The sequence below is a fragment of the Epinephelus lanceolatus genome, chromosome 16, assembly GCF_041903045.1.
Source record: "Epinephelus lanceolatus isolate andai-2023 chromosome 16, ASM4190304v1, whole genome shotgun sequence".
In the NCBI taxonomy this organism is placed as follows: domain Eukaryota; kingdom Metazoa; phylum Chordata; class Actinopteri; order Perciformes; family Serranidae; genus Epinephelus; species Epinephelus lanceolatus.
In genome coordinates this window covers 26112299-26131336 of record NC_135749.1, presented here as the reverse complement: position 1 = coordinate 26131336, position 19038 = coordinate 26112299, and the positions used below count along the sequence as shown (strand labels likewise).

At 41.7% G+C, this 19038-nt stretch overlaps 1 protein-coding gene across 1 annotated transcript in view; it reads left to right on the top strand.

The window, feature by feature from the left end:
* sdc2 (syndecan 2) overlaps positions 1-16795 on the top strand; it is a 63916-nt gene extending 47121 nt beyond the window's left edge. Inside the window, exons 2-5 of the mRNA XM_033637577.2 lie at positions 3250-3364; positions 4164-4336; positions 7261-7390; positions 14301-16795. Of these exons, the coding sequence (XP_033493468.1) occupies positions 3250-3364; positions 4164-4336; positions 7261-7390; positions 14301-14464 (582 nt within the window). The 3' untranslated portion in view covers positions 14465-16795. The remainder of the gene's footprint in view (positions 1-3249; positions 3365-4163; positions 4337-7260; positions 7391-14300) is intronic.
* The last annotated feature ends 2243 nt before the right edge of the window (positions 16796-19038 follow it).

The following is a 19038-nucleotide window of genomic DNA, read 5'->3' as shown; positions in this document are numbered from 1 at the left end:
GCAAGAAAGGTTAAGATAAAGTTGCTTTGAACAAATTCTCTCTTTGATCAGGCGGCTCAGTGGTGAAAGGCCTTTCTTCCAGAAGTCAGAGCCAAAGGAGAGAGGAGAGATGGAGATATTGTCCTGTTTCATCTCGCCTCTGTCTTTCTTTTTGCTCTTTCACACTGTTGTTAGTTGTGTGTACTCCCTGCCTCTTTGTTATGGAGAGTGCCAGACCTCTCTTTCATTACTCCGCACAAACACACATATGCACATACAATGACTTAAAAGCATTGCTGAACACACTCACAGTAGAATACAAAGTGTAATTGGAAATGCTGAGATGCAGCAGGGATGTTAACTGAAAGACGGAATTTCTTTCTGCTCACTGGCTTTTAGTGCTAAAATGATTTGTTGCTTCATCAAGTGATTGAACAGAAATCTAATCTGCAACAACTCGTATAATCAATCCATTATTGAAGTCATTTATCAAGCAAAATTGCCCAAAAACTTGCTTGTTCCAGCTTCTCAAATGTGAGGTTTTGCTGCTTTTATGGGTTTTATATATCCATAAACTGAATATATGTGGGTGTTGGACTGCCCGTCAGACAAAACAAGCAATCTAAAGATGCTCTTTTGGGAAACTGTGATTGGAATTTTAAATTGCAGTCACAGGAAATGGGAATGCCGAAACCCACAGACATTTTACATCATTCACAGACTTGAAAATGAACTAGACAGTTGCAGCCGCACTTCCCTGTCCAAACAAAGAATGCCCAACACAAAATATTTGTCAAGTTCTCTTTTCACCCGTAACTTTTTCACAGCATGCCTATTCTTTGCTGTTAAGAAAGAAAAAAAAAAAATACTTACTTCCTGTCAAACCAATTGATTATTTCCTCCAATCCCACTTCATTCAGCCCAGGGTTTATCAGTGCAGCAGACCTGGAACAGTAGCAACCGGCTTAATGGGTGCAACACACACAGACACACAGTCAGACACACATACACACACACAGGGATGATATATTGTGGGGTCTCTCCTTTGTACTCTTTTTCTCTAAAGCGGGACTATCAGTATAGAGGGGGAAGCACAGCTGACCACAGATTGGTGAAAAGGAGTTGAATAGATGTTGCCATGGATGCGTTTATAGCTATTCCAGTCACACACACTCAACACAACATATAAATAGTAACGTTTACCAAACACACACGCTGTATGACAGCTGTAATATTAAGTTGTCAAACATACATCACGCCCTGGAAGCCACTTAAAGTGAAAACTCCATTTTCTTATCTTATTTCTCGTTAAAATCTCAGCTCGCACACCGTGTGAGGAGGTGCTTTTTAAACAAACAGGCTCTGTTAAACTGTGGTCTTTTCAGCCAATCACTCCATTAAGCCGGAACACAAACATTCCCACCGCTCAGGCTTGTTGTCAAGACGATGATGCTGTGGGAGGGGCTACACATTGTGATTGGACAGTCACCTGTGCTTCATTTAAGTCATGAAGTGGTGACGTGGTTTTAGTCACTCTAGCAATGCGACTCGGGGGGTGGTAATGTTTTTCTTTTGGCCTTCTCACAGCTTTGGTCCAGACTGAAAAATCTCAACACCTATTGGGTGCATTGCCAGGAAAGTTCATACAGTCTTTCATGGTTCCCAGAGGATAAATCCTAATGACTTTGGTGAACCCCTGACTATTCCTCCAGCGCCACAAGCAAGTCAAAGATCACACTTGATACTCATTTATACTCCTGTGTTGCATCTACAGTGTAGGTATACTGTAGGTATGTTGGAGATGTGTAACCTATGCCGTAGTCTGACATGCACCTCTCCAGAAATGTCACAACACATTGTGGCAATGCAGACTGCAACTACTGTGATTGGTTTGCTTGGTAGCATCGCATTTCCTGTTATGCATTTTGACCAAATAACTAATTCCTATCAGCTTCACCTGTACCTTGGTTTACTGGTAATTAGCAAGCATCATCATGCTAATATGCTAAACTAGCACTGTGGACATGGTTAACGTTATACCTGCTAAGCATTGTACCATTGTTATTGTGAGCATACAAAGTTAGCATTTTGCTCAAAGCACTGCCAGTCATCCCACGGGTTCTTGAAATCCTTGAACAGTTGTGAATTTGAGGGGGAAAAAACCAAGGCCTTTAAAGTTTTTGAAAATGGATAAGTAGACATAGGCTATGTTCTGCTGTCTGCATGATATGTAGTGGGTATAAAGTCTATAATATTGAAGAGGTGCCTTTTGTTGTTTGGGTTTTTGGTGGTGTTGTTGTCGGTGGTATTATAGTTGTCTGTTTATTTATCAGACATTTGCTGTAGGGTACACAATGAATTTCTGAAAGGACTACTAATATCTTTCTATATCTGTAGATGCGTGTGTCACCTGCAGTTGCATTATTGTTTCATCAGCCACCTGCCACCAACTTCACAGCCTAATTAAGAAGTGTTCACACATTCAAACTTCTCTCTTTTTAATTGTCTGTGAGCTTCTGTAAAAACCACTACTTCTCATTATAAAAATTCTCAGTGTTATAACAGCAATTAACCTTGAGCCCTGTCTCAAACTATGCCGTGTTGGGTCCTTGAATTTGAGGTAATCGGGCCTGGATAGCCCTTGAAAAGATCTTGAATTTGATGTTTTCAGAAGGTGTGGAAACCCTGCGTCCAGTCTTACAGAGCCGCTATCAAAGCTGTCAACACTTTGTCTTGTTTGGAGGAAGCTCCTGTAGCTCAGATGTAAAACACAGACTGATCTGTTGATACTAGCCATCTCTTAAGCATACACTCAGCTGAAAATTGGTGTCTGCTCTGTGCACTAATTCTTACTCTGTAGCAAACACCAGGAGACAGATTGTTATTTGGTCTCAGTTTCAGAATGGCAAATTTAGCAAAGATTCATGCTATTTGAAATGTACTAATGATATGAGCTTAGTAATGCTACCCAAGAGGATTTTATGTTTGCCAATTAAAGGAATAATCACCGAGTGAAGTGCTGGTCTCAAAGCAGAGAGGTTGTGATAAATGATTTAAAAGCCAAAATAAAAACTTATCCACTAGACTTTCTGATTCATATTTAGCCGTCGGTGGTGGAATACTGAAAAAGTCAACGTGGAAATAACCAAGGTCTTATCTTTGTTGATGTAATGTGGTGCAGAATTAAATCTTTCACATGCACTACTATAAATAGATGTGTAATAAAACCGACACGAGCCCTCAAAATCTTGTTATCTTGTTGTTTTGCAGATAGCAGACGCAGCCAAGACTTCCTCTCAGGCGGATGACTTGTACCTGGATGACACAGGCTCAGGAGGATACTACCCTGAAGATGATGATGACTTTAACTCAGGGTCTGGCTCAGGTAAGACACATTTACACACTCTCACTCACAGGCTTGGGTGAAGACACGCACACACTTGCAAGCTCAGCAGGCAATTACCCAAAGGCATGATGACATTAATTTTCAAGTCTGCTGCAGGTAAGTTTTGTGACCACCAAGATTCTCTGTCTCTCACCAGCAGACTAAAGTTCCGCCTGCTCCCTCCTCTCTCTTTATCTCCCTCCTTTCTCTTCTTCCCTTTGTCTAGTCTTTTTCTTCACCACCTCTTTCTTTCTCTCACTTGATTTGAATTGAGATTGCCTTGTCAGCCAGACTGCCGTGGGCAAGAGTGCAAATTTTACATGTCTTTTTTTATTAGTTCCTCACTCTACTTGCTTTAAGCACCTTTACAACCCCTCATTCACTGGTCAGAAGTAACTCTTCTTTTGTGAGAGAGTTGTATAACTGCAGTGAGAGAAGGTCGGGCTAGGTAAAGGGAGACAGGCCTGTGATCAATAGCCCTTCCAATACTGTATATAAACCCTATTACTCGGCTCTGACACTCTGTATTCTGTAGGAGATTCAGACTGTAAATAATGCATTAAAATTAAATCCACAGAGCGTGAAGTTAAGTGAGACAAACTATATGACTGTGGGCATAAAATATTGATAACATGCATGCCCATATTTTGCCAACATTTTACATTTTAACTGCATTTTTACATTCAGTGAGGCATTGTCCCTACACATACCGTAATACTTAACTGAGCACACATAAGACATTTCACACTCTGCCCATCAATGGAGAAACATTATTTACCTGTCACCCTCTTTCTCACAGGTGGAGGTGAAGAGGTGGTGGAGGAAACAGTGACTGTCAGTATGGTTTATATCGAGCCCAATGCAGCAGAACCCACCCAGGACTCCACCAAAGATTTCACCCCCAGGGTGGAGACAGCCACGGTCAGAGAAAAGGCCAGAGACAGCACACCCAGGAAACCATTCAGAACAGAGGTAAGAAGCGAAGCCCGACTGATGCTGGATTTTGGAGGATGATACTATTGATCTTAAATAATCTGCTACTGACATAATGACCGATATAATTTTTTTTCACACAACCCATATATCAAACATTTTTGATAATGTTCCCTTAGATGCGTTTATATTTTCGAACAACTGTGACCAAGAAATGCACTGGACATAATGGGGACAGTGTTGCAAAATAGAAGGCACAATGCATTGGGTTTTTTTTTGTTTGTTTTTTTTGTCGAAGCCTGCCCAGATCAGACAGAGCGCTTTTTCCATCTTGCTGTGTCTTTTTTCACTGTTGATAGTCAACCACCAAATCAACTGTCTTTAGTTTAACCGCTATAGAGTGCTTCAGGGATGACGTGTTTTGGCCAGCGCAAGTCAATGTCGCCCTGGTTCCCTCGTCAAAAAGCCTATGGAATTTTTCCACTGGATTTTGGATTATTTCAGAAACTAAGCTCTGTGGCAAACATATATGATACTTACACACACTCAGCAAGATAATCTTCACAGATGAACACCATTTTAATGATTTTTAAAGCCTTAATGCAACTGCCAGAAGTATAACGCTAATGTTAGGCTATAAACGAACTACACCACAGTCACATAACTTAACATCGCCACCGCACGAGTGGGGTGTTTACTAATGGATTTTATGTTGTAGAACAAAACTTGAAAGTCTCTTAAGTTTGTGTTAACCACACACCTTTTTCAGGCATCTAACCAAAAATCACAGTCAAAATACCCACTGACTTTAAAACAAAGGAACTGGGAGTGCTCAAATGCGAACTCATTTCTGGGTTTTAGGACTCATTCCTGGAGCACTCTATTTTGCTGTGAAGTAAACTCACAGCTCTGTGCCTTAAAGTCTGCATGAAAAATTAACAGGCAGGGGCACTTGGGGACTGGACACAGGGAAACAGAGATCCATGTGGGTACTTGAGACCCTCAAAAAGAGGAGAAACCACATGGAGCACCAGCTGGTTCAAGTCTTATTTTAGGATGAGTTGGAGACAGTTTGACAATCTGCTGTCAATCATCAGACCTGATTACAGTTGGTGACACGTTAGATAATTGTGGAGGCTACAGATTGTTCACATATGAGCTTGTCGAGTTGGTTGACCATGAAAGTGATCTTACATCAGCTTAACACTTTACACTACACCTTGTTATCGCCATCACAGAAGGCCCGTCTCTCCATTGATCGGATTGAACAATGGCAAAAAACACCAATGATGTTGGGTTCTTTTGCTGCTCTGAGTTGAGGGTTTTTCAGCTTGATGTGTTCAGGGTGCTCCTGCAAAGATGTGAGGCACAGAGAGCGGAAAATGTGATGCGCTCAGCAACACAAAAGCAGTAAGCAAAATGCTTCTCTCTCATTGAAAACAATTACAAAAAGCCACCCCAGGCTGCTAAAGCACACTCTGTCTGATTGGGGCCTAAACTACAATGATGTAGATGTGATACCAGAAAGTTTTGACTGTTTGAAATTGAAGTGATAGATTTTCATTTAAAGTCCTCATTTTAACTCTCCTGACTCGACAGAAAGGGACACAGTACCTCAGTTTCCCTTTAGCTGACCTAGTGTGGCATCAAATCCCCTGTAATACCAGGAGCCGTGAGGGTGCGTTCAGGATAAAGATCAAGTGCTCACGTCAATTCTCAATGTTTTCGCTCCATTGCAAATTATGGAGGATTACACCTCTCTCGGACATAATCACATATTCTGGAACCATCCTAGATCTCACTTCAGTGGGATGCACTCTTACTGTACTGCACTGGATACTACATCTGTTCAGGATTAGTTGTCAAGGTCTCAACCCACTAAGCCAAGCCTACCTGGCTCAGTTCCATTTCCCCCACTCTTGCCTCTGTCACTACTCCCTTAGCCAAATGCACTGGACCAGGTCCATTTTGCTCCTTTGCATCCTTCTCTAGTGTTATTGAAAAAAGCACAGGATACATGGGCCCAGATCCATTCCAGATACTTCTTTTCCTAGACTCCTAAAAAAAACCCTCAGGTCACTGGCTCTGATGTCATTGCCTACTTTTTGGAGCACTGTACCAGTCTTTTGGGCATTCTGGATTTTGTATCTGGCCAGCCCCCATAGGTTTCACTGGCCAAGTTCAATTTTGGTCCCCATTCTCCGGCTTTGACTAGACCTCCATACTAAGTGGACCGTTTAAACCGCCACTTCATTTTCTTTAAAGGAATTGTAAAACATTTTTTTGTAATACATGTATTTGCTTTCTTGCCAAGATTAGAAGATTGAAACTTGTCATGTTTGTATGTTCAGTATGGAGCTAGAGGCAGCGGTTGTTTATCTTAGCTTAGCATAAAGACTGGAAATGGAGGAACAGTAGGCCTGGCTCTGTCAAAATCCACCGACCAACACAAGCTCATTAATTAACACCTTATATCTTGGTTGTTTTTGTCTTATCTGTTCTGGGATTATTTCTTGGCCCCAGCACAGAGACTTCCTCGAGTCTCTGCTGGTTGCCTCATAACCTCATGGTGACGACAAGAACCCAGCATCAGAATCACTGTCATTTTTAAACATCAGTTTTTGTACAGATTAAACAAATTATATATAATTTAAGTGTGTTTTAGAGGTGCTGTTAGGTAGGCAGATTTGGTTACCTAGACATAAGAGTGGTTATCAATCTCCTATACAACTCTCAGCAAAAAAATGAACAGAGTATAATTCCTAAAATGTCAAACTATTTATTGAATATTAACAGTTGTGATCATACCAGGAGTTGAGGGATTATGCCATAACATCTAAATTAAACAAAGTCCTCTTAACACACAGATAAGGAATATCAAGAGAACAGAAAGTGAAAGCCAGCTTTCAATAACGCAGCCTAGTCTCTTCTCTAACCCTCCTGTTTTTCATCTTCTCATTCAGGCACCAGTGCCAGTTACAGAGGACATGCAGAGGAATCAGATGACAAGTACGACTAGTGCTCCCGGATCGCCCCAGGAGGCCATTGAGGTCCGCACTGAAAACCTCTTCCAGAGGACAGAGGTGCTGGCAGGTATGTGCTGCAACAGACATCGAACCACATACGAGACTTCAATAGAGAAAGATATATGTACGATCAATTTGACTCCAGTTTGTGTTATTAATTATTTAAAACCATCTGGCCATTGGTGGGACGATACAGCAGCTTTTCCATAAGAGACAATACTCAGTTTGCTGTGAAGCTGAATGCAGATACATTAAGGGCTGTCTTAAAAGAAATGTTCAATGTGATAGTTAAATGAGAAGACTGGCATCACTGTTTGTGTGGGAGGCCACACATGAAGCTACCGTCAGCAGTCGATTAGTTGAGCTTAGTTCCAAGACTGGACGCAGGTATGTAGCTGAGGTATAAGTTGTTATTTAGTGAGCTTTAGAGGAGCTGCTAGGTGAATGCTTTTACTCTTGGACAAAGCCAGGCTAGCTGGTTCCTCCTGCTATTATGTGAGGATTATGAAACAGCAACACAGAGGCTCTGTAGTTAAGGGCTGACCCAAATGCTTCGAAGCTTTAATCATTGCCATGGTCATCAACGTCCAAGTGTTTGAATGCTATGTTTTTTTGTTCTGTCTTTTCTTGTGGAGGAAAATGAAAGGAAAGTGCGAATGAAAGAGCTAATGAAAATGAAACTGGAAGGAAAGCAACAACTTAAAGAAACATTGTGTACAATAGTCCACGTTCCACCTTCTCCTTCTCCTCTCTATTACTCTCTCGAACAAACACAGCAACGCTAAGTCATACCAACCTGAGACCAGGACAGTCGCGTCTCGTTGAAGTTCAAATATTCATGGGCATTTACAACTGAAGCTCTGAAGCCCCAGCGCTGGTATTAGAGACAGCCCAGCTGTAGTCTGAACCAGGATGGCAAACTTCCAAGCTTGACAAAGGCAGCGCATACCAGATCCACTCCTTCAGTTCTTACTTTTCACAATAAAAGCACAGTTTATGCCAAAGAAAACTCAAATTCACCCAGAGCAATTAGCTAAAAGGAAATTCAATAAAATTGCTCACAGTAGCTTAGACTGTACAACTACTTACCTAAGACAGACGGCCAGATGCTGCTCTGGGTCAATGGGATCCCGTTGTTGCAAATTTACATCACTGCCAGTATGAAAAGTTTTGATGCAAAATATTGACAGGCCTCAACTCTTAACAAGAAAGCATTAAAAATGTTCCTTTAATATTTCAGCCCATAATGAAAGTATCCTTTTAGTTTTATTCTCCACCAGTAAAGTCTTTGATGCATTTTGGGATCGTTATTTAATTTGCTGTCTTAATGTTTCTCAAATTCTTATACATTACATATCAGCATATTTCTGGTAAACATCTTAGTCTTGAAAAATCCAGGAAATATTTTCCCATATGTCTCCCACCTAATCTGCTTCTCAAAATAATTATTTTTAATAAACTCCATCTGCTTCCCTCCGTGGGACCTTGTAGAGTTCACAGCATTGTGGGTGTTTCAAGTGTGTATGCGTGTCGCTTTGAATACATCAAAGAGGCTGGAAAGGAAATTATCTGACTCGAAATCACTGTGCTCTCTGATGCTGTCTCTCTTTCCCTACGTGTCTCAGGCAAACATTGATTGGCACCTCACTTTTACTTTGTTGTGATATCCATCTGGTGTTGGCAATATGCAGGAACAGCATCAACAAGGACAAATCAGGACAGCATCGGTTAGATGAGAACTCAGCTCACATGTCTCTCCTATTGATAGTCTCATTTCGTCTTTTGCATATTGTTCTTGGATTGTGACAGAAAAAAAAAGAGTCTAAATACCTGGGTCACCGCTCACCTCTCCCTTCTTGCCTTCCCTACCTCACTCTCTTTACCCTTCTTCTAAATTATAACCATCACTCTTCATCTCCCGTATGACTTCTATAAAAATAATTGCCCATAATCTAATTTTCATTTATTCGTTCCGCAGTGCGTTATCGCTTCTCGAAGCTTGGCAGCTGGTTGTGTGCCAGGATCGTTACCCATGGGGCTGTGACAGTCAACATGTGGAAACCTTAAGTGGAGCAGAGGGCAGATAGCACCAGGAGAGACCCTAAACAGATTAGGAAGCTATAAAGAAGCACATAGCAGCATAATTGTGAGGGAGAGTGAAATAAGGCCATGCGGCGAGTTAGGAGCAGTAGCGAGGAGAGTCAGGGTCAAAGCTGGACAGACGGGGGGTGGGGGGGGGGTGGGGCTTCTTAAAGGAATACAGTACAGGCCAAAAGTTTGGACACACCTTCTCATTCAATGCGTTTTCTTTATTTTCATGACTATTTACATTGTAGATTCTCACTGAAGGCATCAAAACTATGAATGAACACATGTGGAGTTATGTACTTAACAAAAACAGGTGAAATAACTGAAAACATGTTTTATATTCTAGTTTCTTCAAAATAGCCACCCTTTGCTCTGATTACTGCTTTGCACACTCTTGGCATTCTCTCCATGAGCTTCAAGAGGTAGTCACCTGAAATGGTTTCCACTTCACAGGTGTGCCTTATCAGGGTTAATTAGTGGAATTTCTTGCTTTATCGATGGGGTTGGGACCATCAGTTGTGTTGTGCAGAAGTCAGGTTAATACACAGCCGACAACCCTATTGGACAACTGTTAAAATTCATATTATGGCAAGAACCAATCAGCTAACTAAAGAAAAACGAGTGGCCATCATTACTTTAAGAAATGAAGGTCAGTCAGTCCGGAAAATTGCAAAAACTTTAAATGTGTCCCCAAGTGGAGTCCCAAAAACCATCAAGCGCTACAACGAAACTGGCACACATGAGGACCGACCCAGGAAAGGAAGACCAAGAGTCACCTCTGCTTCTGAGGATAAGTTCAACCGAGTCACCAGCCTCAGAAATCGCAAGTTAACAGCAGCTCAGATCAGAGACCAGATGAATGCCACACAGAGTTCTAGCAGCAGACCCATCTCTAGAACAACTGTTAAGAGGAGACTGCGCAAATCAGGCCTTCATGGTCAAATAGCTGCTAGGAAACCACTGCTAAGGAGAGGCAACAAGCAGAAGAGATTTGTTTGGGCCAAGAAACACAAGGAATGGACATTAGACCAGTGGAAATCTGTGCTTTGGTCTGATGAGTCCAAATTTGAGATCTTTGGTTCCAACCGCCGTGTCTTTGTGAGACGCAGAAAAGGTTGAACGGATGGATTCCACATGCCTGGTTCCCACTGTGAAGCATGGAGGAGGAGGTGTGATGGTGTGGGGGTGTTTTGCTGGTGACACTGTTGGGGATTTATTCAAAATTGAAGGCACACTGAACCAGCATGGCTACCACAGCATCCTGCAGCGACATGCCATCCCATCCGGTTTGCGTTTAGTTGGACGATCATTTATTTTTCAACAGGACAATGACCCCAAACACACCTCCAGGCTGTGTAAGGGCTATTTGACCAAGAAGGAGAGTGATGGAGTGCTGCGGCAGATGACCTGGCCTCCACAGTCACCGGATCTGAACCCAATCGAGATGGTTTGGGGTGAGCTGGACCGCAGAGTGAAGGCAAAGGGGCCAACAAGTGCTAAACACCTCTGGGAACTCCTTCAAGACTGTTGGAAAACCATTTCAGGTGACTACCTCTTGAAGCTCATGGAGAGAATGCCAAGAGTGTGCAAAGCAGTAATCAGAGCAAAGGGTGGCTATTTTGAAGAAACTAGAATATAAAACATGTTTTCAGTTATTTCACCTTTTTTTGTTAAGTACATAACTCCACATGTGTTCATTCATAGTTTTGATGCCTTCAGTGAGAATCTACAATGTAAATAGTCATGAACTTAAAGAAAACGCATTGAATGAGAAGGTGTGTCCAAACTTTTGGCCTGTACTGTACGTCACCCCTCAAATCACCATCTGTATGAGTTACTCATGCCGTGCAACGTTGAATTTGTGAGGAACGCTTTGCTTTTCTCACATGCAAACAAAATTCTTTTTGAACTGACGTCATAGTTGACCACATGTAGCAACAGCAAAACTATATCAAAACATCCATTTACAAACTCTCACACAACTCGTGCAGTATAATCCAAGTCTCATTTATCCAGTCTTATGTGCAGTTCTTCCCAGACACGTGCATTTTTGCTCAAACCTTACTATTTAAAACTGAACTGAAAGTGAAAGTTATCTATCTAGCTTATCTATGCTCTCTTCAAAGTAGGGTTGGGTACTTAACTCTGCGCTTTTAAGGGTATACACAGAATAACGTCGTCATAACCAAGTAACAACGTCAATCATGCCAAATGTCGGTATCTGAGTGAGCATCTGAGTGAGAATGTGGGTTAAGACAAGAGGTGGAAGTGCCACGAAGCTGCTCCAAAGCCTGGAAGCAAGGAGCCATCAGGTTAAACTTCAGACAGGGGGCAAAAGCGCCCGAGGCCTACCACAGAACTCATTGGTTGCTCCGTAGGCCGCTCTGTAGGTTTCCTACCGAGCCAAAACTAGCACTGCAACACCGATCTTCCACAAGTATTTCGGCATCTGGTCTTTTCTAGCACTGCTAGAAGAGCAGACACACATATGCATACAAGCAGACAGACAGAGACAGAAGAAAGTAGCAAAAAGGTACCATTGGGCACCAGTACCAAATTAGAGGTATCTCAACCCGTACCAGTATCGGTTCAGATGTGAATGGTACTCAGTGCTACTTTGAAGCCAGACTCCATTGACAAAAACAGTAATTTTATCTAGCTGAACACGGAGCTGTTTGTCTACCGCTGCCTCAGTCTGTGAGTTTGTTTGTGTTACTGTGTAGCATCGGTGAATTTGAACTAACCCTTTAAAACTTAAAAGTGCAGGAAGAGTTTTTTTTTTCATGAATTCAACATAAAACTGGGTGAATAACTTATATACAAATGATTATTTGGGAGGTGAAGAATTCCTTTATTACAGCCTGGGCAGATATTTTTGGCCTGTCTGTGGCCTGTAGTATGGTAGTTTAATAACTTCGTGTATGCTACACACATTCCAAAAACATATACAGGTGCTGGATCAAAAACTGCACTGACAGCTCCCTACAAATTGACTTAAACTGATCAGCGTTTCAGTCTAACAGAGACATTTGTCAGGTATGGTCACATAACCAGTAACCATAACCAGAGTCCGAAACAACAAATCAAACAGCTCACCCTCACAGGACTGTCATGGCGCAACTCAACATGTTATCCAAGGCTCTTCCGGTGTCCCCCCAGGTGTGTTGAATCAGTGACCAAGAACAAGTCACACCTGTGTGACATCAGTGCTGCCCCTCCACTCTCTTTCTACACACGCCTTAATTTACCAAACTAAAAGACTTATAACACTCTACTGTAGAATCACTCAAGTTAATTTGCCAGCAGATGGTGACGTGACTGATGAGAAAGAAAGTGAAATCTCAAAGACTCACTCCAAAAATGACAAATCACATTAAACAAGTGAATGTACAAAGCTGTTTGAAACCAGATGGCTTAAAGCAAACCAAACTTGCAACCATGAGTAATCACACTGCCTCATCCATGACACTGCTTTTATTCTGTATCTGCTACTTTTGTAACGTATGCATTTATATATGCTGTACTGTAGTGCTTGCTGAGGTATTGTATTGATAACATAAGGCCACTAAATTATTAATCTGCCCAAATACAAATAGTAATTAATACAAATAAATAAATACAAATAAAATCTGCTACAAATAAGATTCCATTCCTAACCAACCAGACGAACCCCTCAGAAGCAAAGGACTTTTTGTGTTTGCTGACAATATATCCGTCTTCCGATGAGATTTATCAGCCAGTTTAGGAGCAGAAACAGGATTTAGTTCAAGCCACGCTGGACTGTTGTTGTTTGTTTGCTTGTCCCCATTGGATTTATTTGCCCGACTGTTAAGCAGTGGAACCAGTGCCATCAGCTTTTTCCTCTAAAGCCTCAGTCGGCACTCAGTGATTGGAATACAGACCGTGTCGAATCAAACGCCATTAGGGACAACACAGCTTTGTGTACCAATCAAGGATCGGAGTCCTAATACCCCCTAAACGTAACACAAACTTTTAAACTCACCAACAGGCATTAGGAGAAGTGAAATGAACCTCAGAAAATGATTGAGTTTGAATCTCTTGAGACAGATTGTGGGTTTTTTCCATTGACATGAAGCAATTGCATTGATTATAACATTCAGCTGAGACAAGTGCCACTTGGTCTCACCACATTTAAGACCTCAGTTTTGATCATTTGCTGGTGAAGTACATTGTGATATTGAAATTCGTTGCAACAATAGCTGATACAGCTGCTAAAATAAACTGTGTTGTAATTGATTACACAAGGTTCGGTTTATTTTAGAAGAAGCAGCTCAGTTCATGAGAGGGGCTTTCTTCAAGACAAGATTAAAGAGGACCTATTATGCTAATTTTCAGCTTCATACTTGTATTTTGGGCTTCTGCTAAAACATATTTACATGCGTTCATGTTCAAAAACCTTAATTTTCCTCATACTGTCCACCTGAATACACATGTATTCACCCCCTACCGAAAAAGCCCAGTCTGCTCTGACTGGTCGGTGTTTCAGGGACTTCTGTATCTTAGTGTCTCTGCATCGTCATTGCTGCTGGGGAATGACTGTAATGAAGTAAAGCTGCACTTTCTACCATGAAAAATCCCCATTAAAAGCTTCTAAACACAGCTGCACATGTTCCTGCAGGAATATGATCCAAACTTTGGGAGAAATGAACAACACTGGCAACCAAAATTACATGGTTCTCTGACGTTAGCATGTAGCTACATGTAGCAGTTTAGGCTATGTAATGTAAAAACCTCCAGTAGCCTGCCTCAAGAAATCTGTCACTAGCCGATGTCACCTTGTCTTGGAAGTAGAAAATAATGTTCCACAGTAGACACTGATTTTCTGAGCACTGATGGTTACCTTTCTTTTCTGTCTCTGCCTCTCCCAGCTGTTATTGCAGGCGGTGTGATCGGCTTCCTGTTCGCCATCTTCCTCATCCTCCTCCTGGTCTACCGCATGAGGAAGAAGGACGAGGGCAGCTATGATTTGGGAGAGAGGAAACCCTCCGGCGCAGCCTATCAGAAGGCCCCAACCAAGGAGTTTTATGCATAAAACCCTCCCATCATCAGATCAGCAGGATCGCGAGCGACTGTCAGAAACACAGTCCGAGACGACAGCAAACCCGTTCAAACCCAACAAGAAACAACAAAACGTTTTCAAGCTGATTAAGGAAAAATAGCATAAAGGAAAGCTTTTGCATAGAGTATTGTAATTAAGACCTTTTACTTTCTTCTTTTTTTAAAAAATGAAAACCAAGCATTTCTCATTTTATGGCAAATCTCAGTGTATTTAAACATTTTGTGTATTATTTGAAAAGGCTGAAAAAAATAATAAAAAAACAGGATCTGTAAAGACGAGGAAACTAATCGCATCAGTCTTCTGTCGAAAGGAGCTGTTTCTAGTCGCTGACTACTTTTAACTGTAGCAGTATGTTATTTGTAAAGGAAAAAATTTAAAAGTGGAAATAATTGAATATAATTATTCTGTATCAATCCTGCTTTCATTTTTTTTCTTTTTATTTTGTCCTAGCATGTCTGTTGTTGATCTCTAAAGGTGTATTACATTAATTTATCTTTTCTCTGATGTTAAAAAAAAAATGCCTTTGTAGTTTTGATGAAGCTCTTTGGTCTTCATATTAACGCTGTTAACGGTCAATGTAAATGTTCTCCCTTCAGGTTACAATGTTTATTATTTGCTCTCACATCAGTTTTTTAGTCAACCGTGAGCGTTTCATCATGTCTTGTTTATTTGTTTGTTCTCTTCTTGGTGTAGCCTTGTCTTCTTTTTTTCGACAGCGTTTTATTTACATACCAGGAACAGGTCTTTAAAAGATAAAAATAAGTGTGTCAGGGCTCGAAGAAAAATCACAAATCTCACTTCTGTTGTTTTTGTCTCGCTGAACTTTTTTTCTATTTGAAGGCATTCTCTTTCACATTGCACATTCACTGCTTTTGCTTCCCACTGCTGTCGTGCAGCTTTGAGTATACGTGGGGTGAAGTTTCTTCTCTGTGGCTTGTGGTGTTTTTGGCCCGTAGCCACCGCCTCGCTCCCCGATGTGTCCCCTGAGTTTAGTGACTGCACCCAAACTCTGCTAGCACCCTTTCACCCTAATATCTCCTCCCCCCTTGCTATGTTTACCCTAACCTCCCTCACTCAGCCACCTTCTTTTTAATCAGATTGGAGCACGGCCAGTTGAGTTGTCAACCCCCACCTCCCTAGACTCACTCTTTTTCAGCTGCACGGAGCCACCCGTGTAGCGTGCTGTTATTGTCCCCGTCCCAGTGTTGACGCTTTAGGCCCAAAGATCTGCTCACTGAAGGCCTGCTACTGCTTGGACACAAACACACCAGGCCAGGGCCAAATCCCCACATGCAGTGTGCATACCTCCGCAGCAAACAACACCCAAACCCTCCCTCTAGAAAACCAAGTTTCTCTCAGAGGGATTGATAAATAAGGCTGCACGGAAAATGTAGTGTTGTGTTCTGAATAGTCTTTGACAAGACACTCATGTTGAGGGCTACTTGTGTTTTTTTAGTGGTCAGCACAGGCATTACAAAAAGCTTCTGCTGAGAGATGAGGTTGTTTACCAGGTTGAAAACCTGCGTTTTACGAAATATAAGGCTGCAACATAGCCACGTAGCTAGATCAAATGAAGGTTACGCTCACATGACCACAAGTTACTGTCTTTTTTTAATTTTTATGTTGCGTCTACATGAACTTGCTCTGAAGAGACGCACGTGTTTTGTCCGGCAGGTTTGTGAAGTTGCCTTTTTCAGCTGTACAGTAACGTGAAGTAGACACAGTAGATGCCGTCACACCCACATGAAGCTGTTCATCCCTCTGCATCGCCATCCCTCATATTCTTCCAATCTGTCTGTGACCCCTTTGTTGTCCATCCTCTTCTCCCCCTCTTTGTTGTCCGCTCATGTCATAGCACGGCAAGGTACTGAACTATACTGAAAAACCCAAAGACTCACAGTATTTCTACTCCCGCCCTCCTCTCAGACCTCCTCCACCACGGCCACATCATGTTGTTTCCTCTTTTTCTTCACTCTTTTAGTTTTCTTTCTCTTTCTCTCTTATTAGAGACCTGACCTTTGAGTCCAATTGCTTATTAGTATATGAAAAGATATATAAATATATATAAATGTATATTCACAAATGTTTTAAACCTTCAAAGTGCCTACCATTTGGAAATGTACTTGCTCAAGGTGAGCATGTGGCGGGTGTGTACACAAAGGAGGGGTGTAAACGAGTTGACTGGCATTCTGTGAGCATGGATGACTGTAATGGTAACTTTTTTTTAGTCTTACAAAAGCTGACAGTATTGTACCTATAAGTTGAAACAACACTACTGAATAAACATTGTGGCCTAATATTCAACAGTGTGTGCCATCTTGTTGTAAAGTCACACTTGTTTTTTTTATGTTTATTGGGTCTTTTTTTTTTTTTTTTTAAATGAAAGAACTATCTTGGTAAATCAAATCACATAGAGCCTGTCATAGATAACTGTAAATTGAACAGTTTAGGATTTTGAACTGTTGGACAAACAAAACAAGCAATGTTAAAATGGCGGCTATTTTCAAAGTTGTTCGACATTAGAATAACTACTGACTGATTGATCAACAGATTTGTCTGAATTGAGCAATCTAAATTGGTAGTGGTAGTCCTGGAAAATTTGAACTCTACACTCTAATGTGATTCAATTCAGTTCACCCTAAAACCATTTATGTGATTGGTTGAGTATCTCAAAAATACTTGCGAAATTCACAGCATATAAGTTGTCTGCACACGGTTCTCAACATGGAGGTGGCTGAATCAGGAGCCCAGTCTCACTCTGAAGTCGTCGACATCTGGCGCTTGGGCAGTGACTTCGGCGTCAGAAACCAATGATAAAAGGCATCCTAAGTCGGCATGATACGTGGCTGGTTGCCGTTATAGTTAAACGATGCCTGGCGGCATCAGGGGGAGACGCGGCGGGACAAGGACAAAAGTTAAGGCGGCGCAAGTCCAAGTGGGACAGGTGGGAAGGGTCGTGGATGGGTCAAACAAATACTGACTTTCACCCGAGAGAGCGTTGTTTGTGTCCCATAAGATTCTAAGGCCAAACCCTGTTCTTTTTTTCCTAAACCTAACCACGTGTTTGTTGTTGAAGGAAAAAAGTCAATTTGTGGTGTTGTACCAACATAGTGCGTTTATTTTGAAAGAGACTGTATGTAAACGAAAAATTTCCCATGAAAATGTAAGTGTATGTTGAAAGAAGACAATGCAACAGGCAGAGCTTGACACAGTGTCCCAGAACGTCAACAACCAACGCACCCAGGGTACCTTGCATGTTGTATGTGGACGTGGAAAGTCCATGACCAAAACGTGTACATTAATGCTCTAAATGTCACATACAGAAACTTTAAAGAACATTGACATTTGGAGAAACTGTCTCTCTCTCTGAGGGATGAGAAGATCAATATCGCTCTCATGTGTGTGTGTTAAGTAGCCTATCTGAAGCTAGGATTATCATATTTTAGCATACAGACTGAAAACTGGGTAGAACAGCCAGCTTGGCTCCATCTAAAGTTTAAAAAATGTTAATTTGTGAGATTCAAAGGTGTTAGTGGACAGCTTATTGAACTTATATAGAGAGAGAGTGGTTGACTGTTTCCCTCGTTTCCAATCTTAATGCGGGAACTGCCCATTGGTCCGACATCCCATTGTTCCGACCATATTAAACCCATTGTTCCGAAGTCCCATTGTTCCAAAATCATCATGATGCCCTGTGGTTAAGGTCTGGTTAGGTTTAGGCACAAAAACCACTTGGTTAGGGTCAGGAAAAGATCATGGTGTGGGTTAAAATGAAAAACAAAGTGGCAAACACATAAGCCGTGAGCCTGCTCCGCCTCAAACCTTTCCCAGCTGACCCAGAGCCGGCCGTGGTGCACCATCAAGGCAGAAATACGCTCGCCGGGAGCCGTTCAGCACCGCGGACTGTCGGACTCATGGGATGTCGGACCAATGGGCTGTCGGACCAATGACATGGACCCTCTTAATGCTAGGTTATGGCTAAACCAAGGCATGTGTCTACATAGCATTTTTCTTCAGCAGAAAAGCGGTGGCAAGGTGCTGGTAAGCACTTCATCCCAGCTCTTTATTTAAATGATGCGCTGTGTCTGGGTATGTTTCTATGACAACAATATCTTGACGCTAACATGAGCTAGGTAGCTAACATGATGCTACATTAATGGAGGGTTGACTACACAATTGACAACAAATTTACAAAGCCAATGGTGATAAAAGCACAACTCTCAGCAGCAACATTCAGTGTCCGCTGGCCAATCTGCTTCCAAAAAATGATCTTCTCTACCTTTGTTAGGCGCTGTTTTTTCTCTAGGCGGCTGCATAGGCTCTCTCCTCACTGGGAACAACTAAAAAAAAAAAAAAAAAAAAAAAAAAAGCGCTACTGCTGAGAAAAAATGCTGTGTGGACACAGGCCCTGAGTCTCAAACTTATATGAAGTCTGGAGCTACATGAATGAAAGACCAATTTTGTGGACAGTTTGTTCTCTTTTTTGTACCCAAGTGAGCTTTACTCTAGTGTCCTCAGTTCTGAAACAGAAAATGTACACATACACT